Source organism: Meriones unguiculatus, chromosome 16 (genome assembly GCF_030254825.1).
Source record: "Meriones unguiculatus strain TT.TT164.6M chromosome 16, Bangor_MerUng_6.1, whole genome shotgun sequence".
Taxonomy (NCBI): Eukaryota; Metazoa; Chordata; class Mammalia; order Rodentia; family Muridae; genus Meriones; species Meriones unguiculatus.
Window position 1 is genome coordinate 59743672 of NC_083363.1, and position 18431 is coordinate 59762102.

Here is an 18431-nt window from a genome sequence, read left to right on the forward strand (position 1 = left end):
GCAACAAGACGCCACAGTCTCTCTGGACTTTTGCTCGTCTGGCTGGAAGGATGGAAGCAGCTTTGGGGGCTGCAGGCTCTGCAGCAGTTCTGTGAGCTGGACAGGGTCAGTGGCTGGTGCACCTGCTGGCCTCCGTGGCAAGGCTCCACATCTGTTCTCTGTTGATGTGACCAACAACCAGGGCAGGGCTTTTCTTCCTGTGCACTGCAGTGCCTTAGCTTCTGTCTCTTGCATTGTTAGTTGTCAGCATGTAGCCCTCCCACTCTCCACAATCACCCCAGGTTGCCTGTCGTCGAGTCATGGCTGACTAAACTTGGGCTCACTGCTGTGTGCTGGTTCTCCACTCTCAGGCTCCCAGCGTAGCTTGGTGTCCTCCCAATGTGGACCGCACAGCAACACAAATGGGACATCTCTCTACTGCAGACTCACCTGCTGGAGGGATCAGTCTCTTCAAAGCCCACAACAGGGTCTGAGAGTCGTAGGCTTCTGCAAATGCAGGCCTGCCCGCTTATCTGACGTAAGGCCTCACCACTGCGTCACCCACGTGCTTGGCTTGGCCTTTCTGCATATCACTAGACTGTTTCTGCATGCCTTCATATTCCCTTTGTGGATTTGGAAATCATTTCCCATCTCTCTTTAGAATACACCCTGCTTTCCTTAGTCTCACTCTTGTCTGCTGAATCGAAGGCAGCTTTGGATTTTACCATCTAACCTGGAGTCTTCTGTGAACTTTTTCGCCCGACTTTGCTTTAGGTCAGCTTTGTCAGGGTAGTTGTTCCCACCTGCTTCTCAGTGTAGCTAGAGGATGAAGTGCACTGATTAAAAAAAAGATTTCCTGGGGAGGGGGCAGGGAGAGGGGGCAGGACTGGGAAGGGAGGAGGGAAGGGGATACAAGGATGTAAAGTGAGTAAAATAAATGAGAAAAAAAAAAAAAAAAGATTTTCCTTTATGTATTATTGCCAGACTGTCTCGACACGAAAGCTGCCCAAGTAATTACACGGAAACTTTATTATTTATATATGAAAGCTTGGCCTTAGCTTGTTCCCAACTAGCTCATATAACTTAAATTAACCCATTTATACTAATCTAAGTTCTGCCATGTGGCTCGTTACCTCTCCGTTGTCCCAGCATCAGTTTCCTCCTCTGAGTCTGGCTGGCAAATCCACTGACCCCCTGACTCTTTCCCAGAATTCTCATCTCTGCCCAGAAGCCCCACCTATCCTGCCCTTCCCGCTACAGGCTATTCAGCTCTTTACTAAAACCAGCCAGAAGGTGATGGAGAAGACGCTCACAGAACACTCAGACAGGTGACGCATCATGAAATACCCAAATCTGGCCTCGTCTCAACTCTGCCCGCAGAGATCAGCATCTGAGCACAAAGACAACCTTTGCACAGAGCACAGGGGACTATTCCTGTATACATGCGCTTCTATGCGTCTATGTTTGCACTCATGTGCAAGTGCCTGCCGAGGCCAGAAGAAAGCACCAGAGCCCCTGGAGCTTAAGTTACAGGCGCTGTGAGCTACCAGCTGACAGGCATGCAAGGAGCTGAACTTGGGTCCTCTGCTCTTAACCCCCAAGCACCTCTCCAGACCCCTGCTTAAACTTTTTATTTCTTAGGTGCTTCTGCAGTTGGTCTTACCAGGAATTTGTCCATTTTTATAAATTTATTGGTACAGAGCTCACCTCACTTTACCTATGCATGTTTCATCTGCATGTATGTACATGCACGTGTGAGCCTGGTGCCCTTGGGGGTCAGGAGGTGGCATCCGAGCCCCCGGAACTGGAGCTGGTGGGTGGCTGTGAATCAGCCTGTGGATGTTAGGACTCGAACGCCAGCGTTCTCACCTGCTGAGAGCTCTCCCCAGCCCCTCTGTTCTACACTTCCCCTTCTTCCCTGTTTTAGATGTTTTCAAGCCCCAAGTCACTGTTAGTTTAACTCATTTGTATTTCCGGTGAATCGTTTCACTTTCCCCCATGTGAGTCCTGGAGTTTACACTCAGGCCCTCAAGTTCGTGGCAAGCGCCTTTCTACACTGTGCTGTATCGCTAGCTATTGCTGTACTCACTCGACCAAGGCTTTCTCCTCTCTGGGCACAAAACCTAAGAATCTGTTCATGCACACGATCTACCATCGAGCTACGCCCTCACCTCAGGACTTTGTTGAAAATGTTTTTGTTTGCTGTATGCACTTACCAAGTGCCATAGCTTTCAGACGTACACTTTTCAGAAGTTTTCACTTACACTAAAATGGTTTTACTGAGCAGCCAGTGGTTTCCTTCTGCTGCCACTTAAAAAATGTTTAATTGCTTTTTAACGCATGTCTCAGCACGTGAGCAATGAGAATCCTTTAAATAAGGCAATGTGTGCACATCCTGAGATTCCTGCTGCTAGCAGGGTCGACAAGCTGTGCCTGGAACACACGGGCCAGTTTAATAGTTCCTGAAACGCCCTCCGTATCTGAAGTGAGGATTTGCTTCAAGTGCATGAGGGACACTGGTGAATGTGACCCAACCTGCTGTATGGACAGCACTCGGCAAGTCCTACAGAATTGGCTGAATTTCTATTTCTAACACAATAGATTAAAAACACAAGTGTGACCTTATGATAAAATCAATCAGAAAAATAGAGAATCCAGACCCTTTCCAGGAAATTTAAAATATGTTACTCTCAAGTTACACGTGATGAGCACAAACAAAATAGTGAGGCTGTCCTTCACAGGGTGAGACAGGGTACACACTGGGCAACGAGCATCAGACGGCCAGGGGGCCGAAATCAGGAGAATTTAGAAAACACACTTAACTCTGAGGTAAACAGACACAGATGGTTTACAGAGCGCGGCACGCTCTAATCGTCGTCAGAATCAGAATCATATTTCTTTCCTCGGATAGTTTTCTTTTCCAGCTTTGTGAAGTTTGTTCCGAATTTCTTTTGGCTCTGAAATGGTGGCTCCATTAAATTTCCACTAAAAGTGAAACAAAGTTTAAGAGCATTTCATTATTTATGATTTAATATACTCAGGATGTTAGACTGTAAAAAGCATTAATACCAATGGTTAATAGTTTCACCCCTTCTCTAACTGTGTTACATCAACATGGAAGTTTGATGATGGTCGTTATTATAAATGTCATTTAGGGTGATGGAGATGGGACCCCCTTGGCCCTCTGCACACTGGGGCACAGAATGTCTGGGATGCCTGTGCTGAGCTCACATGAATGACAGGTAGCACTACTGTGCTCCTGAGGTCCTGCTGTGGCTCTGCTTGTGCAGCACCCAAGCAAGTTCACATTTCTACACAAATTAGCAGAACTCACCGAATGCACTATCATCTGCCTGGGACTGGTATAAAACAATGATGCTAGAGAAATAAGTGATATGAGACAGTTTGTGTATGTGTCTAGGGAGCTTTCCTGACCTCTAGGATATTGGTTTGGAACATCACTTGCCAGGCAGGTATGGTGAGCACATGCCTATAATCCCAGGTGCCAGGAGACTGAAGAAGGACCGTGAATTTGAGGACCATATGGGTTACAGTGAGAGCCTATCCTAAACAAACAGCAACTAAACTAAACAATAAATGAAAAAAAGGGAGAAAGCAAGCACAATTTCTTAGACGCAGAGCTAATTCTAGAGAGAGTGCAGGACAAGCTTCCCCAGGCACCTGTCAGGGTCATAAAGGGAGGGTTCAGAGGATGATGAAATCTTATAGACCATAACAGAGTAAAATCATTCCCAGCCCAGACCAATCACAAGATGGACAAGTAAGTACATGCAAACAATGCAAAAGTTTCTCATCAAATTACCACAGGGCACAACAGAGCAGTGTTCAACCTAGTGCCTTAGCACTAACCAGAAACAAGCCATCTGATGACATCAGCACTAAGAATGACAGGTTGACTTCTACGTGGAGCAACTAGCCTTGACACAAGACCCGAGCGTGACGCTGAGAAATGCACCAACTCAAACTGGAAACACCTGAGAAATTGACTAGCTTATGCTTTTCAAAACTGCCAGTCTTGAAAATTAGAAACTGTCACAGAAGCTAAACACAGTAACTAAATGGACACATTTTTAAGACATGGAGAACAACAGAAGGCTGGTGGCACATTTCAACAGCCTCTATAAAATATGTCACTGCTGTTTTACTAACTGCACTCGGGGGCACGCAATAAAACGTCCTTATTGTTAGGAAACACATATTCAGAAAGGAAGGAATACATGCAAATGCTTCTGAAAAAAATGTACAGGTTATGTATCTGGCACATATGCTTAAAATATGTCAATATGATAAAGACTATGCAAGAATTACTTTTGCTGGTTTGCAACTTAATCAAAATTTGAATTCAAATTTTGCTGGGCATGGTGGATCCCACCTATAACCACAGCATTTGGAGGCTGAAGCAAGAGAATTAACACTACTGGATGTAGAGGGAGACCCTGTCTCAAAAAACAAAACACAAACAAGTCTGAAGTAATTTCAAAATGTAACATTTTGTTGAATAAATGTTAATTCATATTAATATAAACAATAAAGAAATTGATTTCTATAGTTCAGAATGATTCATCTATGTTTAGTAGAGACTCAGAGAAGAGAGGGAAGAGAAAAAAAGGTGCGATTTTTCTATTTGAAAGGCACATTTTTTTTTGTCTTTCTTTTCCTTCCCTTTCTCATTTAAGCAAGAATAGGCACAGAGCACAGGTGGTAGCTCTCAATCTGAAGGGGAAAAAGTCATGTACAAAAAAATGGAAGCTGGATTTCAGACTGTTTTCCAAGACAGACCGTGCATGTGACTTATAAGTGTCTACAGTAAACACCCACTGTTTTAGCATGGCTTTTGGGGCTGCAGAACACTGTGGTGTGAGGTGGTGTGAAGGCCCTGGGCTAACTCAGCACTGCAAACACTCCATTACAAAAGTGGGATGCCCTCTGTAGCAGTGTGTTTGAAATTTTAATTTCAGCACAAAAATTACTTGTCAGTCATAAATTGGGGGTGTAAAGCTTAGGGTACGGCTTAAGGACAGAGGACTTGCCAACCATGTGTGAGCTTTGGGTTCAATCTCTACAACATTAAAAAACAAGCAAACAAGCCAAAACAAAACAAAGCAAAACCCCTTCCCTCTTCCAAAGGAAATCTATTCTGAAATGTCACTTTGGACTTCCAAAATTAGTTTCAGCAACATTTCTTTTTCTTTCTTCCTTTCTTTTTTTTTTTAGACAAAGTTTCTCTGTGTAGCTGTGGCTTTGTAGACCAGGCTGACCTCGAACTCACATAGATCCACCTGCCCCTGTCTGAGTGCTGGCATTAAAGGCGTGTGCCACTGCGCAGCTTAGCAACATTTCTTCCACTGAAAACTCTAGGCTGCCTCTAAGCCTCATCTTTCCCTCTAAGTTTGGTTTTGCTGTCAGGCCACTGTTGTATGCCTTAAGAAATGAGCTTTCCCTAAGCTGTTCATATCTTAGCCAGCAGGTCTTATTTTTATAAAATAAACGCTAATGAACAGACATGGTAGTACAGTCTTTCAATCCCAGCACTTAGGAAGCAGGGGCAGAGGGATCTCTGAGTTCAAGAACAGCCTGGTCTAGAGAGCGCGTTCCAGGACAGAACCTCACAGAGAAACCCTGTCTTGAAAACAAACAAACAAACAAACAAACAAAATAAATGGTGCAAACACAAGCAAGAATATCTAGAACTACCAACCAGGAATGGTTGCAAATAAGTCTATTTTTGCTAAAGGTACCTGTAATTGATAACATCAGAACAACCAAGTCTCCATTCTAAAGTTTCTGTAGTGAAGTCATCTGTATTTCCTAGGTCGGTGAATCCAACGACATAATCTTGTGTCTTGCCATCTCTCAAGAGTGCTAGCGTGGGGAGGACCTTGATCCGCAGTCTCTCACAGAGGAATGGTGCCTTTTCCACATTCAGCTTCAAAAATTTGGTTTCAAGATGTTTTTTGGACAGAATCGCTAAATGTCTGTCTAGTATTTTACACCTGTAGGTTAAGAGCAGAAAAGTAAAGGCTAAAGGAAGCATCACAGTGTGTCTCATTTTACAGTTTTTTTGTTTGCATCCATGAGTTTATGAGAAAAACCAAAAAAAATAACATAACTGAAGCCGACAGAACTCATAAGAGGCAATAATACAGCTGGTGTCACACTTGCAATTTAGGATTACGAACTGGAGTCACCAGGAGCTCCGAGAATCCCGTAACTCTGAAGCTCGCCAGTTAAACATGGCAAGTGTGGTTCTAAAGAAATGGGCAATGTTATAGGGACTCCACCTCTTCCAACGCCCTAGTGTTAGCGACTGAACCCAATAAACTGCACTTTTAGCTCTGTAGTCATTTTTATTAAACCTTCTACTGAAGAGGAAGTCACATTTTCTTTAAACTAAAATCTATTTTAAAGAAACCAAGCTGATAGTGTTTCTGAAACAGACTGCCAATCTTTTTGGATCAGCGGTTTTAAGCTCAAGTGTTCATTATAGCTGACTTTTTTATTTACTGATTTGTTTTTTGAGACAAAATTCCTCTTTGCAGCACTGGCTGTCCTGGAACTCACTCTAGACCAAGCTGGCCTTGAACTCAAGAGATCCACCAGCTTCTGCACCTGAGAGCTGGGGTTAAAGGTGTACACGCTACGACCTGCTAACAGTTGACTTTTAAAACATACAGGTGAGTCCAAATTCTATGGGGTGGAGGAGCACACAGGTGATTCTTGAGTACCTGGTGTTGCTCTAGAGCAGGGTCTGTGCTCAGTAAGCTTCCCATAACCGTGACATCTAATTTTCTCCTGGCTGGGTCTTTTTTGCTAGGGAGTTCAATAATAAGATTTCAGGGATAAGACCAGGTGGGTGGTGCATGCCTTGAACCTCAGCGCTCGGGAAGCAGAGGCAGGTGGATCTCTGTTAGTTCTAGGGCATCCAGGACTACACAGAGACCCTATCTCAAAAAACCAACACAGCGAAACAAGACAAGATTTTTAGAGATAAATAAAAAGAGAATAATGGGTTTAAATGATGCTTAAAGCAAATCTGTACGTAAGAAATCTGTACATAAATCTACTCCATGTTTCAACTGCAGAAGGAACCTATTTTAATTAAATCCATGATCATGCCATTTGTCAATTAATATACTTTGTTGTTGAGGTAAGAGCTTACTAAGTAGCCCAGGCTGGCCTCAAAACGGTGATCCTCCATCTGGAAAGTGATCAATTTACAGATTTAATCTACAATGCTTGTGTTCAACCCATATTTAAAAATCTAGGCTGGTGGTTTATACCTTTAATTCCAGCACTCAGGAGGGAGAAATAGACGAATCTCTATGAATTCCTAGCCAGCCAGAGCTATACAGCAAGACCCTCCCTGACTTAAACAAATAACATAAAAATTGTGGCATGTTGGGGTGATCTTTTTGTGTATGGTGCAAAGGTTGTCTTTGTATTTTTCAAGTGCTGAGTTCTATACCAGCACAGAGTTGAGAACAGGCCGGACTTCAGTACTGCTATCCTTTCGGCTGTATCATACTTTGTAAACATTTCCTCCAACACTTTCTGATTGGTTTAATAAACAGGTGAATGGCCAATAGCTGAGGCAAGAAGGGAAGGCAGGCCTTCTGAGAGAGAGAAACTCTGGGAAAAATTCTGAGGCCTGGGAGATTCGCCAGCCAGACACGGAGGAAGAAACAGGTGCCCGGACTAAGAGAGTGGGAGGTAAGGAGGCACTAGGCAGAATGTAGATGAATTAAAAGGGGTTAATTTAAGTTTTAAGAGCTAGCTGGGAACAAGCCCAAGCTAAGGCCAAACTCTCATAATTTATAACAAGGCCTCATGTCATTGTGAAGCTGGCAGTCCAAAGAAAGTCCTGCTTTAATAGCATGCACGGAGCTATGGGCTCAGTTTCTAACACTGCAAAAACACTGCCACAAAGACCATACAAACAAAAACTTCCACAAAACAAGTAACAAATGAAACATCTACAAACAAAACAAAACAAAAAACACTGAAAAATCCAGAAGCAGGGCTGAAGAGATGGCTCAGCAGTTAAGAGTGCTGGCTGCTCTTGCAGAGAACCCAGGTTCAGCTGCCAGCACCCACATGGTGGCTCACAAGCATTCCCCATCCTAGTTCCAGGGGACCGGATTCCATCTTCTGATCTCTGTGGGCACCAGGCACACATATGTTGCAGACATACATGCTGGCAAAGCACTTATTTATATACATAAAGCAGAATAAATAAATCTAAAAACCACAGAAGCTGAGTCACATCATCTTTCCATACAGGAAAGAGAATTATATCTCAGACTTCAAAGGGCTACTATTAATGTCCAACAGAAAAGTGTCCACTCATGCATGTGTCCAGCTTACTATGTGCTAGGGACTTTGAGAGCTGTATGCAAAATTTACGGAATGGTTTGAATTTTGGTTTCCCAGTTCTGCCTGGAGGCGAGCACTCCAGCTGTTCAGCATTTCCCCTCCATTTATGTCTACTTGGCCTCCACTGTATGTGCCAGCATTTCTGCTCTAGAGCCAGTGAAGGCAAAGGCTCTGCTTCTGTAAAATTAACCGGCTAGGAGAGAAAGACCCATGAGAAAGTGAAACAGCATCAGCCTTATTTGCTGGTGTCACTGGACCACCTTACCATAATTGCAGCAGGATGGAATAAGGAAAGGGAGGTTTAATGTCCCTCAGCCTTTCTACTACTTCTCAGTGTTTGCTTCATTATCTCTGAAAGGTGTTAAGACTGAAGTGGTAAGATAAGGGCCAGGTGAGCTACAGTAGAGAGAAGGCAGGGCCCAGGCAAGTGAGTGAGTCAAGTGACCCTGCATGTGGACCTAAGAAAGCCAGCACCAGAAAATTTCTATTATGATTCTTGGTCAGTTATTATCATCAGCTTTTCTAATTTTTAAAAATTCTGAAAACTGGCTAATTCTTAAATTGTCAATTTTTAAAGGTTGGCAACTAATCCATTTTGAAGGGGCGTGCGCGCCCACATACATACATACATACATACATACACACATACACACACACACACACACACACACACACACACACACACACAGAGTCCTCTGTTTTAAGACATAACCTCTGGGGCTGAGGCTGTCGATCAGTTGTAGAACAGCTGCCTAAAGTAAAACAGTAGCATCTCTATCTCTCCCCTTCAAAAAAAATATAACCTGGAGGAGGTGTGCTACTTCTATCTCTAGGGGATTGCTTAGATCCACAGATTGGGTTGCCTCAAGGGAAATTACTTCTAGCCAACCCTGGCAGTTCCAACCACATTATCCAGTCCTGATAAAAGGTTTGGTCAAGTCACCGTCTCCTTACCAAGAGGACAAAGACTGAATAGATAACAATTGTGAAAGCTGCTGGCTTCTAATTCCCAGTATCCTGACAACACAGCATATGGAGAAGGCAATCAAATTATTGTTTTGGTAAGAGTTATAGGGATTTACTTTAGGATGTCTTTAGAATAACATGGTAAAAACACAGTTGAAAAACAGTAAACCACTTATATAGAAATACTGACTTTCAATAAGGCTGACGTTTTTATCTGCATGTTGTTGGCTTTTAAGTTACTTTTAAGTTACATTACTGAAAACACAAGTGACTACAACATTATGAAACAACTTGCTCCTTTTCGTTTCCTCAATTGTTGTAGGTCTGTAGTGTATCTCTATGCAAAGGTCTCATGATGGCAGAGATGCAGGCCACAGAAGCACCTTTACCTGAATGTGGTGTCTCTGTAGAAATGGCAAACCACTTTTTCACTTTCCTTGACTTCTTGAAAGAAGTCTCTCTCGCTGGCGACTTCTCTGTACTCTCCATGTCCTTTAGAAAGCCATTCCTAAGTTCAAGAAAAGCGAAATATGACTCAGCTGATAAGTCTTTCAGTGATACATGGCATTTTAAGTATCACTGTAACATTTTTTTGTTTGTTTGTTTGTTGTTTTTCAAGACAGGGTTTCTCTGTGTAGCCTTGGCTGTCCTGGACTTGCTTTGTAGACCAGGCTGGCCTGGAACTCAAGAGATTCACCTGCCTCTGCCTCCCAGAGTGCCAGCGAGCTGGCATCCACTATATAATTTTGTAAGGAATCCATTCTATCCCGTAGCAGAAGGAGGTCTTTCAGCAGTTAACTTTGCTATGATGCCAGTGGCCATCAGTGCAAAACTGTTCTGTGTGCAGGAGCAACTGCCTTTACAACATGGGTTGAAGTTGGACAATGTCCTGTGTTAGCAATTTACTTGCTTCACTGGAAGATGCACGATAAAAATTTAGGTTTGTGAGACATAAAATGAAAACACCCATTAACTTTCATGTGTGAGCTCTTTAAACTGCTAAAATCAGGATCTAAAAATTTAGGTTTGTGAGACATAAAATGAAAACACCCATTAACTTTCATGTGTGAGCTCTTTAAACTGCTAAAATCAGGATCGTTGGGTCCAAATTGTTACAAGTGTTTTTGTGTTTATTTGTGTGGTGCTAGGGGGTGAACCAGGATCAGAGCAGGCAACAGCTCTCCCAGAGTCACACACGCTCAGTTCTCCACTTTAAAGATAACGTTCTTCAGGCAACCAAGGAGTGCCGAGAGTGGGGGACACAGTGTTCTCCAGGGAAGAGCATACCAACTGGTAAAATGTACGCACAAGCAACATTATATGGACTGAACAGGTTATATTTAGAAATACCTATATATATATAAATACATATATGGATGTAAAAATTAATGAAAATGAACTTGAGAGAGAGAGGTGTATATATATGAGGATTTGAGGGAAGAAAGGGTAGGGAGAAATGATGTAATTATAATACAGTCTCAAAAATAAGAAATAATGTCCTATCAAGAGCAAAAACTAAACAGAGAACAGAACAATCCATCTCAGGAAATAAAGCCGTCAGCTTTGAAGGACAGTTACTGCAGCCCAGGAGCTTAGGGGCCTATCTGCTTCTGGTCACGGTATCAAACAGGCAGACTTCTAAACTAGTCAACAGTGAGCATGGTCCTCAGAAGGAACAGCATTCTACTCGAAAATCTCACATCTAATTCAGCTTCCAAAGCCACGGCAGGGCCTTGTCAACCAAGCCTGGGAAACTCTTCCAACCCCTTCCATCTTCCCTGCGGCAGAAAACTCGTCACTTAGAAGAGATGCTCACTCTCCCTTTCAGGCAGCTGGTTAGGGGAAAAAAAAAAGGAACAAGGCAGGCAGTCTTTTCAATGCCCTTTCCACCTTACTGAACTAGGGTTTAAGGGCCTTTCTGAGCATTTGTTTTCTCTTTTGTAACTCAACCATCTTACCGAGTATTCCTGAAATTGGCAAGACAGAACTGGGTGTGGTGGCCATGCCTTTGATTCCAGCATTTCTGAGGCAGGAGGAGGCAGCTAAAGGAGGAGATCCTGCCCCCCATTGCCCCCCCAAAAAAAGACAGGCATAAGACAATCTAGCAAAAATGTACACAAGCCCCAGGGGCAGTGGTGTGCACCTTTAATCCCAGCACTTGGGAGGTGGAGGCAGGTGGATCTGAGTTTGAGGCCAGCCTGGTCTACAGAGTGAGTCCAGGACAGCCAGTGTTATTACATAAAGAAACCCTGTCTCAGAAGACCAAAAAAGACACCCCCCCATGTCTTCTCACATGGAACCATGGTACGTCTTCAATTATGACCTGTGGACACTAAGCCTGGTGTGGGAGAAAAGGTTTAATCTCTCCTTTACATGTCAACACCTCAATCAAACGCAACACCTTGCCTAAGTCTCCCCTACTGTTTCATTCCTGGGCAAATACTAGCAGTGACAGGGACTTGAGGTCAGAGCATCCTGCATGGAGGAGGAAAGTGAGCACAGTGTAGCCTGGAGCATGAACAGCGGTTTCAGAGCAGGCGCAAGACGTTACTTGTTTCTGCTGCTGTGCTTTCCTGAGTGCTGCCAGTCTCTTTTCTTTGAGGACTTCCAGTTCATCTTCACCGATCTGATCCAGCTTCTGAATTTCAGAGTCCAAGTGGTTCTCCACTAGCTTAGCAGCCTGCAGGAACTGGTTCTCCAGAACTTCTGAGAACATGTCGATGGAGCCATTACCTTCCATTTTCCTAAATGGTCCAGGTGCTGGGAGGTTCACAAAAAATAAACAGTAAGTTCACACTTTGGGGTCTCTGCAATATGGCCTGAGACCTTAACACAACAGATGCCATGTTGACCTTAGAACCCAGCATGTAGGCCCTAACACTTGTCAAAGCTAGAATAAAAACATAAACCATCAAAGAGCTCATCCATAGTTCCAGGATCCAGGGGAGTCCCTAAATGTACTAACCTGCTTTTCGGCATCTGTAAAAGCCTCCTTCCCCCCTCCCAGACGCTGCCCTAAGGAGTTTCATTTCCATTTGTCCTCAGAACTATCCCTACAAGAACAGCATTACAAGTCCAGGCTACAGTCCATCACTTCAAGGACTTAACGCAGGAAACTGAACAGAAGACAGGACATAAGGTCAAAAGCAGAGAGAAATGAGGCCCTGCATGCCTACTGTGTTCGATCTCCTTTCTACACTTAATCCAGGACTCAAAATCAGGGAACAGAATGGTGCTGTAAAAACGGGCGGGCCTCCTCGTTTAATTAAAGCAAGCCAGACAATCCCGACACCCCCAGCTGCAAACAATCCTCCCGCACATGGTGGCTCATGACTGTAACGGGTTCTCAAGGGTAGAAGCGTAAGAATCAGGAGTTTGGGATCATCCTTATACAATACACAATACACAAGGAGCTATAGGGGCTAGCCTGGGCTATGTAATACCATCTTTACAGAAATCCTAAACAACTCTCCAAACCCCAACTGTTCAAGAACACCATGCAACTGAAAAGAAGCTGTATCTCCACGACCCCTCCCCCTGGATGAGATATAGAAGACTGTGACTCTCCAGACGGGGCCAGATGAGTAGCTCGGAGACAAGCTCCTCAGAATCTGCCGTTATCCGGGCACAGGGTGCGCTTATCCCGGGGGTTTGCATAGGATACCTTTGGACGTTACATTCGGAGCTTCACAAGAACACAGGCTTTGATTAACAAGAGCAGCGCTGGATTAGACGGCGGCGGTCACTGCCTTTAGACTGGGGGCAAGGATATAGCTTAGCGGACCCTGTAACTTCCTGCTTGTCGAGCCAGCTCAATGGGGGGCTGACACCTATCTAATTCCCCTGCAAACTCCTACCCGACACCCAGGTACCTGTCGGTAGATTCTCCGCCACTCCCTGAGCTCAATGGACCGGTGGAGGAGTTCCGGGGGGTGGGGGAAGCGAGCGCCCACGACTAGGGCGCATGCGCCGCAGCCTGCAGCCGCACAGAAAGGGCCCTCCCGCCCAGCCGCCGCCCGCTCCGCCAGCCCCAGCCGGAGGTGCAGTCGTGATCTGCCCTTCGCTCAACACCGGAACGCATTGACTCCTTTGCCGTACCTGAACTACTGGTGAAGCCTACGGAGAGAGGGAACAGCACATCAGAAACAGCGAGCACCTTCGCGCAGGCTTCAGTCTCACAGCAGCTGATAAGGGCGGGGAACGAGCTGTCAGTTCCCCCTTTCCATTGGCTCCAGCGCTCTCGCGATACAACGTGAGACGGGGCGGTGGCGGATGACGAAAGCCTGGGCGGGTGCGCCTCTCCCCCGCCACCCGGAACTACTGGGTTCCGAGTCTGCGCTGCTAGCGGGCTAATGTGGGAGGCATGGACGCCGAGGACGCTGGGAATTGTAGTTTTTCCTGTGCACAGGCTGCGGGTCGGGGCTCGCAAAGCTACACTCAACCGAGCCGGATCTTGCTCTTGAGCGAGACAGAGGCTTCGCTTCCTTTGCGTTTAAGTGTCTAAAGTGTACCTTGGAATGCCTTATCAGTTTGTTCACAACTCAACACCAATAACATAGCCCAAAAGCAGATGGAGAAAAAGTTCACGGCTCCTGTGTCTGCCTTCCCGACTTTCTTAAACACACGGACTTGTAGAACTTGCTTATGTGAAGAGTCCTATCGGGGGCTCGGTTCGCCGTACCCGCGCGTCCTTTCCCCTTAATAAACAGAGCTGATAGTTAATGAGTTATCTCCCGGTGTCTGTCCCTCTGCAACTCCGGAAGCGTCCTCCTCCTTGGCTGTTCGCTCTGAACTTGTTGCAGCTGAGGCCACTGCAAGTAAGGCACGGGGGGGGTGGGGTTCGGTCCCAGGGCTGCGTCGAACGCCAGCAGCCGCGGGAAGGGCGCCTCATTGTCGGCCCTGGGGTTCTAGAACCCGGGAGGCGCCCGGCGTCGCTGCGCGGCCGTCGCTTGCGGCTAGGGGGCGCTCGGGTTCCCACCTGGCCGGCGGGTCAACTGGAGACGCTCTATCCGCCGGCGCCGCTCTCGATGAGCCGCGCCCTGCGTCCCCACGCCGAGGCGGCGGGGCGATGCGCTTGCGTAGTGCGGGCTCACACCATATGTGCCCTGTCCCAGCGCGCGGGTCTGTGGAGAGCCGGGTGCGAGCGGCGGCGGCGGCGGCGCGAGGGCGACGGAGCCGAGCGGGCACCGGAGTCAGCCGGGGGGCGGTGGGTCTGTGAGACAGCGAGCCGAGGGGCCGGGCCCACGAGCGCCGCTGACAGGCGATGGGGAAGAAACAGAAAAACAAGAGCGAAGACAGGTAGGCAGCCGGGCTCGGGGGTCCGCCGGCAGCCGCGCGGGGCCCGGGGCGCCTCGGACGGGGCGCGTCCCGTGGCCGGGGCTCGGGCTGTCGTCCGCTGCTTGGGGCCGGGGGCGCCCGGCCGTCGTGCGGGCGTCCGGCCGCCGTGGGGCCGGGCTCGGGCGCTGCTCACCCAGGCCTGCGGCCCGGGTGGGTGCGAGCCGGGGCCCTGTGAGCTCGGGCGGGGCGGCCGGGAGCGGCTCCCTCGCTGCCTCCGGCCCCGAGGACGCCTCCGGAGCTGCTCGGGAACTTCGGAGTCGCTCGCAGTTGCGGAGAGGTAGCCCAGCGCCTCCTCCTCCCGTATGCCAACTTGGAAACACTTCTGGGGCTATTTAAAGTGCCGGTTGCCCAGACTCCATGCGTTCTGGCTTTTCCATCTTCCGGCCTGTCTTTTCGCTCGTTCCTTGGCTTCCTAAGCACTTCCCTTAGGAAAGGAGGAGGGAAGAAACCAGGCTTTCTAACCTCTTCAAGAGCCTTTTCGGGGGAGGGAAGTGTGTTTACGAGTTACTTAGGCGGAGGTTTGGGGAGCATGGCTGTGTCACGTTCGATTAAGTTCTTTTACCCCTTTCAGTTGAGATTACTTCCTGGGAGTCAGCAACCATCTGTTCCTTTTCATCTTTGCGCAGTAGCCATTCAGCTGAGTTGAAAACGCTGGAGGTAGACTGGAATCAAAACCAAGCCCGTGGCCGGCCCTCCGTCGTCGTGGCTCACACAGACGTGCTTTTGAAGTGAAGGTTATTAACTGTACGTCGGAATGCTTAGTTTGTTGAACTCGCAGTTGGCTAGCTGACGTAAAGGACGAGCCTATTTATCTTGGTTTTACGTCTGTCGGAGAGCGGAAACTGGCTTGGAAAATAGAATTTGGGCTTCTCGTGTAGTTTGTGAGGAACAGGTTTCAATACAGCTTTAAGTACTGGCGTTAAGATTGACAGAGCAGAGAGGGAGCTGGAGAGCAGGGAAGCGAGCTCCCTCTAGGACCGGGGCAGGAGCTTCTCAGAGTTGCCAGAAAGTTACTGTTAATCAAGTCAGGAAAAAGAAAGAGGTAAGCAGAAGTTCTTTGATAGGATTTTGGGATACATGAGTTACATTTTTTTTTCCTGAAAATTTGAGTTTTATCAACTCTGTATTAATCATTCTCTGTATTATCTGTTAATGACTTACACCGCCTTTATGCGTCTGCAAATGTTATTATCACGTGGCCAGTTCTAAATTACCCACTTGTTGGATACTCTGAACAAATCTAAGAGGCCTTTCGTCTGTAACCTCATCAGCAGAAAGATAAACACTTGGGCTGGGGCCTGTGGACATGTAACAGAACACAACCACAGTTTACTAAGGAATAGGGACTAGTTTCTTATCCAGCTTCTTCCTGTTTTCCCTGATAGCCTTTTCTAAAGTTATTGAACAGTGTCTCACATGGCTTAGTCTGGCCTGCAGCTCTCTGTGGCCAAGGGAGCCACCTTGAACCTCCAGATTTCCCTTCATCTCTTAAATTCTGGAATTACAGAAACGGGTTCCTAGGTGGGTGTGTGTTTTAAGAATTTTTTTCTTCAGTTTATTTGTTTGGTTCAGGATTAGACCAAGCTTGAATTTAAAAATATGTATTTATGTTATTTAATTTCCATTGTTTACTTACTTGCTAGGCTCTTTAACCCCTTGGGAGGGGAGATGCTAATACTTGTCAGTAGGTGGTAAAGGTTGTTTGTATAGAGATTTCCACAGGTGGTGTGAAGAGCTGTTGTCAATGGGCTCATTTGTTAGTATACAGAGAGTGGACCTGATCTCCTGTTCTCTCTGCTTTACTTTGGCTCATTGAAGGGAAATTACAGCTGAGCAGTTTCAAGCATTAATTTCCTCCTGTCCCAGGGTGAAGTTCAGGTTGCACATCGGCCTTTACCAGCTCTTCACTTGGGTGCCTTTCAGCCTGTACTAAAAAAGACAGTGCTTTGCCTTCATGACTAAAATTGCCTGGCTTTCAAAAACTCTGATATCTCATATGAGGTATTAGATTGGGGAAGGGAGTTCCACAGCTTTGTGAGAGTTTGCATTTGTTTTTTTTTTTTTTTGTATATTTAAATGGAACTCTTATCTTAAAAGGTATTTTTATTTATTTTTAAAGACAGAAATGAAGTCTAAGAAGAAAGTCTAAAAAGAAAATGTCCCATTTTGGGAGTAGCATTCTTTTATAAAATGAGATGTATGTGATTTTACATTCTTTTCTGCGGGGCCCTGGGTTAGCGACCTTTTTTCCCAGGCTCTGTCAAGCCAGCGTGCTCTGCCAGGAAGAAGTGGGTGAGAAGTAAGCAGCTGCTTGGTAGATACTAAGATAGGGAGGTGGTGGGCACACTCTAATTCTTAGAAAGAGCATAGATTACTTGGTTGTTCTTGTCCAGGACCCTATGTTTAATCCTTATTTTAACTTTGCAGCCACTCAGCATTGGGTTCCAATTTAGTTTATTTATCTATCTGATTTGTACATGAATGGTGTATGTTCTGTCATATCAGTAGTGGAGGTATTTAGACTGTTTTATGTGCTTTAGAATCCTGGAATTCTGTTTAGGCTTTTATAATTCTGCAAGTGAGCTTTCCCATCAGGTGTGTAGCAAGTTTCTTTGGTTTCTTTTTTGTTATTGTTGACTGAAGAAATGAGCTGAGACAGAAGGTAGGATTCCGTATACACCGATGAAGCAAAACATGAGGCAGTATTCTCATTGATTCCTATAACCTTACCGTCATCTGGTTCGCATGTTGGTAGAGGATGTTATAGTGCATTGTAGCCTGCTGTTTCTGTGTAGTACAGTGGCTGCTTTCTCTCTGACTACATGCAAGGGGAACAAGGATCCAGATTATGTTTCTTCACTATTCCTCATTTTCTTTCCCCAAATCTGTTTAAAGGTATTAACTAAGTATTGTAGATATTTCACTTTACAGGAATCTTTATGTTAATTAATGGAATCGAAACAACCTCTTTCCAAGGCCTCCTAGAAAGCACCCTCCCAAATACAGAGGGAAAGAAAAAGAAATTTCTTCCATTTATCTGGAAATCGTCTATCATGGGAGTCAGCGAATAGTGTTTGGGAGTCAGTGTGTTAAAAAGCCATTCTTTGCTCTTAACTACCGATGTTGCTCTGTAACTACAGAGAGATCCCCCCCTGTGGGTGTTTTGGGTACCATACACAGTGTCTAACCTTGGATGGTGCTTTAGTGCCAGCTGTTGGTTCAGCCAGGTAGAGCCAGCTTAGCATGGTGTCTGTGAGAACGTGTCATTTGTGGGCTGGAGGAGGCTTGGTGGTTAGGAAGAGCACCGTGTTCTGAAGCCTGCATTCACTGCGACAGGTGGCTGACCACAGCCTTTAGCGCCAGCTCCAGGGAGCAGATCCTCCTCTGACCCCTGGGGTGCTGTACTTCAGTCACCTGCATATACCCCCCACATACACAGGCGTGCTTGCACAATTAAAAAATAAAGGAGGAAATGTGAGCTGTCTGAGCATTTACCCCAGGAAGATCTGCGGCTGGGGGCATTATTGTCACAAAGCTCCCCAAGATAAGCTGAAAATTCAAGTTGGACGTCTGTAATTGGAAAAGTCTGAGATCCCTAGAGCTTCAAAACTTACAGTTTTCGCAGCAGCGCACCACAGGTAGGAGACTTTACCCTTGATTTCAGGTAATGTGCTACAGCCAAAATGAAGTGTGCTCAAAACAATGTATACAGTTTCGGTCACACTGTTTGCTTAAGCTATAAACCGCAGTGTGGC

At 46.0% G+C, this 18431-nt stretch overlaps 2 protein-coding genes across 4 annotated transcripts in view; one reads left to right on the top strand and one right to left on the bottom strand.

The window, feature by feature from the left end:
- Positions 1 to 2641: 2641 nt before the first annotated feature.
- On the bottom strand, positions 2642 to 13594 carry Txndc9 (thioredoxin domain containing 9). 2 transcript variants are annotated; one of them, XM_021636027.2, is made up of 5 exons: positions 13438 to 13594; positions 11891 to 12099; positions 9729 to 9847; positions 5739 to 5993; positions 2642 to 2964 (listed from the first exon to the last, which is right to left on the bottom strand). In XM_021636027.2, exons 2-5 carry the CDS (start codon positions 12077 to 12079, stop codon positions 2847 to 2849), a joined length of 681 nt encoding a protein of 226 aa, XP_021491702.1. In that variant the 5' UTR covers positions 12080 to 12099; positions 13438 to 13594; the 3' UTR covers positions 2642 to 2846. The 2 variants fall into 2 exon arrangements, with proteins under 2 accessions (XP_021491702.1, XP_021491701.1); XM_021636026.2 differs by lacking the exon at positions 13438 to 13594 and adding an exon at positions 13212 to 13312.
- An 805-nt stretch (positions 13595 to 14399) lies between these two features.
- Positions 14400 to 18431, top strand: part of Eif5b (eukaryotic translation initiation factor 5B) — a 54781-nt gene continuing 50749 nt past the window's right edge. For both annotated transcript variants that reach the window (XM_021636004.2, XM_021636006.2), the window contains exon 1: positions 14400 to 14637. In XM_021636004.2, the coding sequence (XP_021491679.1) occupies positions 14603 to 14637 (35 nt within the window). In that variant the 5' untranslated portion in view covers positions 14400 to 14602. The remainder of the gene's footprint in view (positions 14638 to 18431) is intronic.